At 43.0% G+C, this 10,666-nt stretch overlaps 1 protein-coding gene across 6 annotated transcripts; it reads right to left on the bottom strand.

Moving 5' to 3' along the window:
• Window positions 1-1,514: 1,514 nt before the first annotated feature.
• Tardbp (TAR DNA binding protein) lies at window positions 1,515-10,180 on the bottom strand. 6 transcript variants are annotated; one of them, XR_008720816.1, is made up of 7 exons: window positions 10,092-10,180; window positions 8,857-9,108; window positions 6,392-6,555; window positions 5,201-5,341; window positions 4,006-4,176; window positions 2,369-3,598; window positions 1,515-1,646 (listed from the first exon to the last, which is right to left on the bottom strand). XR_008720816.1 is itself a non-coding variant. In XM_055613087.1 (7 exons), exons 2-7 carry the CDS (start codon window positions 9,092-9,094, stop codon window positions 2,603-2,605), a joined length of 867 nt encoding a protein of 288 aa, XP_055469062.1. In that variant the 5' UTR covers window positions 9,095-9,108; window positions 10,092-10,180; the 3' UTR covers window positions 1,665-2,602. The 6 variants fall into 6 exon arrangements, 5 of the variants coding, with proteins under 5 accessions (XP_055469062.1, XP_055469060.1, XP_055469063.1 ...); XM_055613087.1 differs by lacking the exon at window positions 1,515-1,646 and having other exon boundaries at window positions 1,665-2,628; window positions 3,472-3,598; XM_055613085.1 differs by lacking the exon at window positions 1,515-1,646 and having other exon boundaries at window positions 1,665-2,508; window positions 3,472-3,598.
• Between the last annotated feature and the right edge of the window lie 486 nt (window positions 10,181-10,666).

The raw sequence follows: 10,666 nt of genomic DNA, 5'->3' as shown, positions 1-10,666 counted from the left end.
CCAACAGTAATTCACTGTGAAAACAAACTGCTTTTCTCCTGCTAAGATGCTGCCTTAAACATCACATACTTGATTTCACTTAGCTTGTCCAACAAGTTTGAGACGGCCTCATTACAGAGGAATGGCTAGCCGGCACCCTCAGAAGCCCATTTCAAATTCTGGGGTCAAAGGCATGTGCTGCCACACCCATTTGGAGACTTCCATCTTTAAAATATTGTACTGCATCTTCCCACAGAAATAGAATTTTTTTTTCCAGTAAGATTCCAGACACTAAACTGTTGGTGACAAGAAAACTTTTTATTCAACTGCGGTTCAAGGAGTCTTGTTTTTATTTTTTTAAGAATGAGTGCATTTTGATGACCAAATACTTTTAAAAAACAAATTGTTGCCAAGTTTATTTCTAAAACTTCATTTAGGGCAAGTAACTATCTATAGCTATGCCACACTATAAACATGTTAAGTACTCAAACAATGAAAGCCTTCCATGACCAGGAACTCTTTAACAAGTGCAAATAAGGGATCAAAACCATGCCATTGACAAGTAACTTACCCCAGGACTCCTGGACGGCGTGCCAATTTTAGTCTTTGGAGGTCCCCGAAAACCATTTTAATGTTACCATGTTACTGCTGCTGAGTAATAGTGCAAGTGCTAAAATGCAAAATTCAGATGTACAGGGTTTGGAAATCATGCAGGTTTATATGCAGAGAAAAAAAAAATTACAATAACTCATGACCCTTTTACAGAGGATAATAACGAAACGTGTTCGTAACAAGTCTCTAAAGGATATAAAAATTTAAAACACAAAACTTGCAAAATGACAAACCTATTTATCATAATCTAAGTAAGGGCATTAGGGAAACTACCAACACAAAAACTGTCACATTCTTCCACTTAGAAAACAAGCCCCTCCATTCTCAATAGTTAACAGGAAAATACAATAACCGATGTATTATTGCTTTTACATTCTTAACAATTCATTATGAGTCTAATCTGATTTCTTGAGCATATTTATTCATCACTATATGGCCCCCACACCCTGGAGGGTAAAAGCCCACCTCACTTAAGACTGACAACTCACCCTACTATTTATATTAAAGCTATCAGGCACACGGTTTCTTGGTTTCTTCTAGTTCATCCCTATTGCAATTAATTCCACTTTTCAAATCCCAAACAGAAAGGTGCTTATCATCCCTCTTTTTCCATTGATATGCTCTGCTACAAAGCATTTGAAAACAAAATGTTTTCCCCCTTCTCCCAAATAATATTTTTAGAAGGCATGATTTCCCAATGGAGATTTATAAAGCCATGTAAATAGTAAATTACTCAAATGCACAGAGGCACTCAGAATAAGCTGGAGGGTAACTGCTTACCATTTTAGGTGTGGTCACCCAGACTTAAGAAAAACTAGGTTAAAAGCAAAACCCAAAGAAAAGCTTTCACTTTGGACAATGCAAGAACAAATAGCAATTAAGTCTGGGTATCAGGTGTCAATGCATGACAGGTGATGAATCCATTTGACTTGAGACAACTTTTCAAATAAGTTTATTTGAAGCAAAATAAACTACTGCCAAGAAACTTTATGAAAGTTCCATCTCAAAAGGGTCAAAAAGGGGAATTAACTGCTATGAATTCTTTGCATTCAGGGCTGCAAAACAAAGACACATATTATTTAAATCAGTTTTATTTAAGAATTTCCAACAATGACAACTCTTATAAAAAAAGCATCCAAGCACAGGACACAGAACTGCAGCAAACAGCATTCTTATGAATAGCTAACAGACATGAGAACTTCCACCCTCCTTTGAGACACCTGAGCTCACTGGAGAACTCTGCTTCCAAGTTCTCCTGCAAAGCACTCCACAAGCTCAGTCCATGTTCGCAGCCCATCAGCTTCAGCTCACGTTCCCACACCTCCAGATCAGTGACAGAGGAGCGCACACACCATACAGCATTCACAGCAGTTGACAGAGGGGGAGGGAGGTACAAGTGTTTCACTTAACACATTCAACTAAAGTGGATTTTCTAAGAACAAAACTCAAGTCTTCCAACAGATGTGGGTGTCCTTTGATGCAAAATCATTCGTACGTTATTTGCTATCATTGCTCTCTGCACACTCTCTCACCAAAGCCACAGGGTCGAGTGACACATCTCTCCAAGTTAAAAAATATCCATTTTGCACCACCAAGTCTCTGCACGCGCTCTCCTTTTCTCGCTCATACTAGCCTTTCATGCCTCGGCACCACCATCAATCCCACACAAGGTTTCAAAAGTTCAAACAGCCTTCTGGTTCCATATCACAGCCTTGCGTTCATAGCGTTGATACGACTCCATGAAATAAAGAGTAGCGGATAAAAATGGAACACCCACCGTCAAAGACGCAGCCTGTGCAGCGTGATGACGAATTCTTGGATGAGAAAGCATATAGACAGAAGTATTCCTATGGCAGAATATTTACAGCACTACTTTCAATGAAGTGCTTCTTCCATAAACATTTGAAATGAGATGAACTGCAGAGATTAAATGAAGGCTTCATATTGTACTTTCGTATATGAAGGAAGACAAGTGTTAAAAACAAAACCAAAAGAACCAAACACCATGACATCATGATCTCCCAAATGGAGATATTCCTAAGGAAAAAATTCATAGGGTGGGATTCAAATTAAAATAAGGAGAAAATGTAGTTCTAACCAATGGTTTCTACTCTGAACATGCAAAGAATCCATTTAACAAGTCCAATGATAGATTACAGAGAAACCTTCTGAGATCAACTGTAGTGTTGGTTTACCAATTAGGCAAACAGCAGTTCACTTTCACCCACTCAGTATTTTAACCCTTTATATAACAAAACTTATAAAATTCATTTAGCTTTTCCTCTTTTTCTAAAGAAAAATGTCAAAAATACTGCTGAATATACTCCACACCGAACAAACCAATCTGAAAATTTAGTACATATTTATTTTACAATATACTTACCATGAGTTTAGAAAAATTTGAACCCCACCATTCTATACCTACCTACCCTACCTACCTACCCACCACCAACCAATCAACCACCCCCACTGCCTACATTCCCCAGCCAGAGGATTTATTAGACTCCATGCTTGAGCCAAAGCCTCCATTAAAACCACTGCCTGACCCTGCATTTGATGCTGATCCCCATCCAAGGGGGGCACCAGAATTAGAACCACTGTAGGAATTATTGCCAGAACCAAAAGCCTGATTGGGTTCCCTCTGCATGCTGCCCTGGCTTTGGTTATTACCAGATGGGCCTGACTGGTTCTGCTGGCTGGCTAACATGCCCATCATACCCCAACTGCTCTGCAGTGCTGCCTGGGCTGCAGCCATCATCGCTGGATTAATGCTAAAAGCTCCAAAGTTCATCCCTCCACCCATATTACCACCCTGGTTATTTCCCAAGCCAGCTCCACCCCCTCTACTGTTACCAAACCCACCCTGATTCCCAAAGCCACCTGGATTACCACCAAATCTTCCACTTCTTTCTAACTGTCTATTGCTATTATGCTTAGGTTCAGCATTGGATATATGCACGCTGATTCCTTTAATGATCAAGTCCTCTCCACAAAGAGACTGAGCAACCTGTAAGAAACAAGGGATGTAAATGATGATTAAACCACTGACTCAAACCACCAATACAGCAATAAACCCCAGATGCTAGTATAACCCAAATAAGCAGGAAGATAACAGGCAATCAATGCTAATTTCACTTAAACCCCACCACCAATTTTTAGTTTTAGTAACATTAACAGTATTATTTGTAATTTAACAGACCCAAGTCCAAGTAATAAAAAGGGCATCACCAAAAGGTAATGGGCACCTCACTATCTAAGCCTTCTCTACCCTCAGAAAAGGAGGGTGGCAATCAACTTGAACAAATTCCTTTTATTATTTTTAGTGCTGGAGACCAAGCTCAGCACCTGGCATACCATGCTGCGCAAATACAGTAGCACTGAACCAACCCTGAAACAAATTAAGAAGAAAAATACCTTATCATCTGCAAAGGTAACAAAGGCAAAAGCTCTGAATGGTTTGGGAATAAAGACATCAACCACTTCTCCATACTGACAAAAGAACTGTTGAAGCTCTTCAGCAGTCATGTCCTCTGTACAACGTCCAACAAACACCTTTCTGCTCCTTAAAGGCTCATCTGGGCTTTGCTGGTCAAAAGAAGGGAATAGCAGAAATAATAAACACATAAAGGCTACTTGTCCTTTCCCCCCACTTAGGTGTTTTGGCCCCGCCCCTTTTAGACAAGGTCTGTATCACTGGCTGGCCTGTGGCCTCTGGTGTTGGGATTTAAAAAAGTATTTTACCTTCACGCATCTATGCACACCAAGTTGCCTGCCTAGTGCCCTTTAAGCTCAAAAGGGATTTAGTCATTCAGAACTGTAGTCATGGTGGTGCTGAAAACTGAAACAAACCCTTTGCCAAAACCACTCAGCCATCTCTCCCCAGCCTCGGTCTCGTGTTGTCGTCGCTATTCAAGAATTTCCTATGTCAATGTTGCATAAAAACTGTTCCCCATCGTGATTGGCCAAGAAAAGAGCTGAAGAGCCTAGAGGGGCAGGAGTCTCCAGGAGGACAAAGATGTTGGTCTCATAGTAGCACAGGCCTCGAATTAGATCCCAGCCTGGTCTACATAGGACAGCCAGGCCACCTTGAGACCCTGCTTCAAATTAAATGGGTAAGCGCTTTACTGACTGGCCCATCTCCTTAGTCAAAAGAAAAACACAATGTTCCGAATAAGTCATATTTGCTTCTTTGGATTAAGTTTGGGCTGAGGCTGTAGCCTAGTGGTCAAGTGCTTGCCAAGAAAAGCACTGGACATTGGGTTTCCCAGAACATTAAAACCAACATTAACCAGGTTGGCACACACTTTTAATCCCAGCACTCAAGAGGGAGAGGCAGGTGGATCTGAGTTCTGAAGACAATCTAATCTACAGGGTTCCAGGATAGCTAGGGCTACAGAGAACTCCTGTCTCAAAAAAAACCAAAGAAACAAACAAAACATTAAATATTCAGCACACATTAATGCCTTTCGATTTCTGTAAAGTAAATTGATTCCTAGAATCATACTCTGCCATTAACTTTCTAAATGCATTTAACATTTTAAGGTCTTTTAAGAAAGTTTGTCAGCAAAAAAAATTCCCAAAGCATACATGAAAACAGAGCACAAAATACCTTAGAATTCGGAAGTTTACAGTCACACCATCGCCCATCTATCATATGTCGTTGTGACATTACTTTCACTTGGGTTTCATATTCCGTAAATCGAACAAACCCAAACCCTTTTGAGTGACCAGTTTTAAGATCTTTCTTGACCTAAAACGACAATTCAAATTTATTCTACAAACACTATACACACAGAGTTGTACGGCTTCAACTGAGTAACTTATTAAACTTAAGTTAGTTTACAGCAGAATCAACAGTAGGGAACTAGATCAACAGTAGATAGTTAACGGTGCAGAATGATTTACTTGCACAATACAATTTAGCAATGTTTTACAATGAACACAAATGTAATTGGAAATGCAGAAAAATCTTCCATTAATATAAAGATCTAACATAACCCATTTTCTTTTAAACCAGTGGTTCTCACCTTCCTAACACCTCTACCCTTTAATACAGTTCCTTATGTTGTAGTGAGCTCCAACCATAAAATTATTTCCATTGCTACTTCATAACTATAATTTTGATAGTTATGAACTTTAATATTAATATCTGATATGTGACCCCCTGTGAAAGGGTCATTTGACCTCCAGGTTGAAAACCATTGCTTTAAACATTCACATATGACTTGACAATATTAACATATAGTATACACACAAAACCAAATTGTATTTTCAAAACCCCCCACTTACCAACATTCACAACACATTGAAGGCGGCACACGCCTTTAATTCTAGTGTTGGGAAGCAGAGGCAAGCAGCTCTCTGTGAGTTCAGAGCAAGCCTGGTCTACAAACCGAGAAAATTTGTTTCAAACAAAACAAACTGAACCCAGCCAGGCAGTGGTGACTCTAGCCTATAATCCCAGCACAGGGAGGTAGAGGCAGAGGGAGTCTCATGAACTGGAGGCCAGCCTGGTCTACAGGGATCCCAGGACAGCCAGGGCAACAAGAGAAACCCTGTCTCGAAAAACAAAACAAGGCGAGAACAAGTAACACCAGTGCTCATTCATGGGTTAAGAAGTTATTTATGGGGACAGGAAAGATGGTTCAGTGATTATGTGCTGTTTTTGTTTCCCAGTGCTCACATGGAGGCTCACAACTATCTGTAAGTTAGTTCCAAGAGAGACCTGAAGCCCTCTTGACCTCCAAGGATGACACACTCAGGCAAAACACACATACAAATAGAATAAAACAAAGTTTACCTGAACCATAAGAACCTCTCCAAAAGTACTGAAATAATCTTTAAGATCCTGTTCTGTTGTTTTCCAGGGGAGACCCAACACTATTAGATCAGATGTTTTTTGGACTGCTCTTTTCACTTTCACAGCTGAGGAAGCATCCGTCTCATCCATTTTTCTTTTGTTATCTAATCAAAGCAAACAGAAAGCAGTATTTAGCACTTAAAAAGTAGTACTCTCTAATCCCAGCACTTGGAAGACAGATCTTGATGAGTCAGAGGCCAGCCTGGTCTACAAAATGAGTTCCAGGACAGCCAAAGCAACACAAAGAAATCCTGTCTCAACAAAATATAGCAACACTCACTACCCTTTGGCAGATCAAGGCCAGAGAGAACCTACTTCAAAAAATAAAACCAAGGGCAGGAGGTAACGGTGTACATGTTGAATATCAGCACTTGGAAGACCACAGAGTTGAGGCCAGCCTGGTCTGTAGAGTTCCAGAACAGCCAGGGCTACACAGAGAAATCCTATCTCAAAACAAAACACACACAAATAAAACCAAACCAAACCAAACTCATGGACACATACATAATCTTATCCAAGAAATTCAAAACCAAAACAAGATCACATCTGTGAACACGGAAAAACCTACGGGAACGTGTCGAGCATAGAGGACATTTGTTCTTGCCTTCTGTCCTGTCAGGCAGGGTCTGTTTTGTTATTTCTGGTACTGTGCAACTTTCCTAGGCTAGCTGGCCTAGGAGCCTAACACTACAGTGTGTAGCTTTTACATGGGTAAAAGAGACAGACAGGTTGTCAGGATTGATTTGCAAATGCTTTCTATTTGCAAATAGCTTTCAGCTATCTCCCTGGCCCAGGTTTTGTAATTATGTAATTATTAAATTAAAATGAAGAAAATTAGCAACTTTTATTTCTACATGTAAATTCAGGTATTTTCTCTTTCTTTTAGAGACAGGGTTTCTGTGTGGCGTTGGCCGTCCTGGACTTCCTTGTAAACCAGGCCTGCCTCTGCTGGGATTACCCAACTGTGTTTTCTATCTTAATCCAAACTTTCAGCAACACAAATTTCATTTAAAACCAACAAAAAGAGATTAGCACAGGCCTGAACCTCAGGGTATTTAGGAGAGAACTGATTTTTGGTTATTTACACCCCTAAAACTAGTCCAACAATCCTCTCTTCTCATCCTCCCTGAGATCACAACTCAATGACACAAATAACAGTCAAGTACTCTACTACTGAGTTCTACTGTTTAGTCAGACCTGAACAAGACCCTAGCTTTAAATTACCCTGACTTTTTCAGACATGCATTAGTCTTTGAGGACCGACCTAACTTTGGGGACTGCTACTATATAAACTCAGGCTAGCCTTAAGCTTACTCCGTAACCTGGATTGGCACCTTCTGCCTCAGCCCCAACGCTGAGACTGCAGGAACAGGCAGCACTGTGTTGCAATGTCATTACAGTAAAAACCATTCACTTACTCACGCACTCAATACTCCCCCAGACAGGGTCTCTATGTCGCCTGGCTGTCCTCAAACTCGAGGTTAAAAGAGTAAGAATATTCCTGTTACTTGACCTGGGCAACGAAGGCACACAAATCCCAACACACTTGGGAGGCAGAGGCAGAGGCAGGTGGATCTCAGTAAGTCTGAGGCCAACCTGGTTTACAGAACAAGATCCAGGATAGCCAAGGCTACGGAGAAACTGCCTTGAAAAAAAAAAAAAAAAAAAAAAAAAGACCAAAAAACCAACAACAGAGCGCCTGCTGCTACTCTGGAGGATCAGGGTTTGGGTCTCAGCAACTGCATAGTAGCTCACACCACCCAGCTCTTAAGTTTCTGAAGATCAGATGCCCTCTGCACCAGGCACATAGTACAAACACACATTAATACACATAAAACATAAATCTTAAAAAGATGAGACAAAGATCATGTTAGGACTGCAAGGAAAAGCCAGGCACGGTGGCACAACCCTTTAATCCCAGAATTTGGGAGGACAGCCAGGGCTACACAGAGAAACCTTGTTTTGAAAAACAAAAAAGGCTGCAAGGAAAATGGCTATGCCAAGTTCTTGACAAAACAGATATATATCTTTGAGGCATTTAGTTTTAACAGCCCAAATCCAGCATCACATAAATTGGCAATGACAGCTCTCACAACTTAACATTTAAATAGACAACCCTCAAAAATAATCCTGCTTTTCAATTTTCACTTGTTTAGACTGGTGACTTGCCAAAGTAGCCTATGTCTAAGCAAAGTTTAAGAAAAGGGCAAGGCCACAGAAGACTTTCTGCCAGGAAGGCCAAACCCCAAGGATAGAGCACAATAGACTATTGCCTGGCAAACACGAAGCCCTTGATATTAGACAGCCATGCTCCCCTCCCACAGAAAAAATAGTTACAATTTAGGATGGCTTACAAGCCTACAACCACAGTCCACAATGTGGCAAAACTAAAACAATTAACAGACCTTTGGGATAGTTGACAACATAGACCAGATTGCCCCAGCCAGCATCTGGAGCGTGCAGAATTCCCTCCACCAGCCGGACGCCTCGCATACACTGAGATACTGGATTCCGGTAGCGCAGGCCACATGCCCCTGGAAACTGGGCTGTGACTGTGGACAGTAATACTGTTCCATCGTCTTCTGATGGTATTTCAATTGGTTCATCGTTCTCATCTTCTGTTACCCGAATATATTCAGACATCTTTGATTAAATTTCTTAAAGAAAAGATGAATAACCAAAAGAATTAGAGCAATTATCCCTAAAATTAGCCACCATCAAGCCATACTATTGTTCCCACTTCCTAAAAAATTCTTGCCACCTGAAATTTGTTTCTTTTGTCGTCCCTGAAAATTGAGAGAAAACATGGCGTTTTCCTAAAATAAAAATGTGATTTTCCTGCCAAGTCACTTATTAAGTATTTTCTCAGGGTTTACTATATGCTTCAGGCGCTAAACTCCCAACAGTGTTATCACGTGGCCTGTTAGCTACAAAACCAGACAAAAACAAGACGTTAGAGAACTAAGTATTTCTGCCCCGATTTTTCTCCCCCTTGCAACCACTGTTCTTACCTGGAGCGCACAGATTAAGGGCTACAGTCACCACCCTGAAATAATTTATTCTAAAGCCTGAGACCCTAGCCTGGATTTAGCACGTGCTTTAAGTGGGTGCAAGAAATTAGCTATGCATTGAAATCAGGTGAATCCTGACTGTGCCTGCGGAGCACGGAAACCGACCATCAGACCAGAGAGTCAGTCCCTCTGTTCCTCATTTTCGGAAAGGAATAGCTAAACTTGAACGTCGAGGACAGCAACGACGGATCCTCCAACGACAGGCCGCCACTTCCCAGAAGGCCAAGCGCTATAGACGACGCTGACTTCACCCCCCGCCTTTCAACTCGCCCTGGGGTGGGGCTGAGAGAGTACAAGGCCCTTGGTGACGATTACTCCCAAATGTGAAAACCCATAGGGGCAAGTACTGCTGGCGCCCCCCGGGCCGCGACAAACTTCCGCCCACGGCTTCACGGACCAGCAGGCCCGGCGTCCCGCTCGGCTACAGCCCGCGCTAGGCCCTAACGACGCGGCGGCGCGAGGCCAACTAGGCCCCGCTCCATCAGCTCCCTCCCCGCGGCGCAAGTCGCCTCGGGCCTCCCCCGAAGCAGCATCCGAGGCACGGAAGCGGTCCTCGGCGAGCAACTCACCCACTAGGCCGCCGCTAGGAAGCACAACGACAAGACAGAGGCGGCGAGAAACCCGAAATGAGCCGAGCTACCGCTTCGTGCCCACAAAATGGCGGTAGGACCGCCTCCCGGCCCCGCCCGCCCTCGGCCTCTCCCACCTGCTCCCGGCCGGGAGGGGAGCCCACGCAGCGCAGCCTCACACGTCCTCTCCTCAGAGTGGCTCCGATCCCAGCAGGCGCCTGAGCACACAGAAATACGGGAAGGAATACGGGAAGGAGAGTGGCTGGATCTGAAAATCTGAACACTGAAAAAGTGTGGCCATGTAACCTTTAATTTCCCCCCACGTAACGTGGCAGATGGCTCCGCCCGACCAACCGCCGGCCCCAGCAGAGAAGCTCGCGCCCATTGAAAGTGCGCGAGACTAGCGTAGGCGGGGAAGCGCGAGGCGGGACCGGAGCGGGCGGGGCGGGGCCTAGGGGGAAGGGGCGGAGCCAGGGGCCGGCTAGGCGCGACAGGACCTGGGGTCTTCCCGTGGTTCTGGGCTAAATGCTGGTCTTCCACTTGTGCCATTGCTTGGTAATTTCCAGACGTGGAAA

The sequence above is a fragment of the Psammomys obesus genome, unplaced genomic scaffold, assembly GCF_907164565.1.
Source record: "Psammomys obesus unplaced genomic scaffold, mPsaObe1.curated_primary_1811, whole genome shotgun sequence".
Taxonomy (NCBI): Eukaryota; Metazoa; Chordata; class Mammalia; order Rodentia; family Muridae; genus Psammomys; species Psammomys obesus.
Note: the sequence above shows the minus strand (reverse complement) of the source record. Positions and strands in the feature narration are given on the sequence as shown.

Excerpts from the sequence above, each read along its gene's own strand:
- Tardbp (XM_055613084.1), bottom strand. The coding sequence starts at position 9,094 with ATGTCTGAATATATTCGGGTAACAGAAGATGAGAACGATGAACCAATT. Across the intron at positions 5,342-6,391 it reads GAGAGGTTCTTATGGTTCAG|GTCAAGAAAGATCTTAAAAC; the intron begins GTAAACTTTGTT and ends TTGTCGTTTTAG. Across the intron at positions 4,177-5,200 it reads GTAAACTTCCGAATTCTAAG|CAAAGCCCAGATGAGCCTTT; the intron begins GTATTTTGTGCT and ends TCTTTTGACCAG.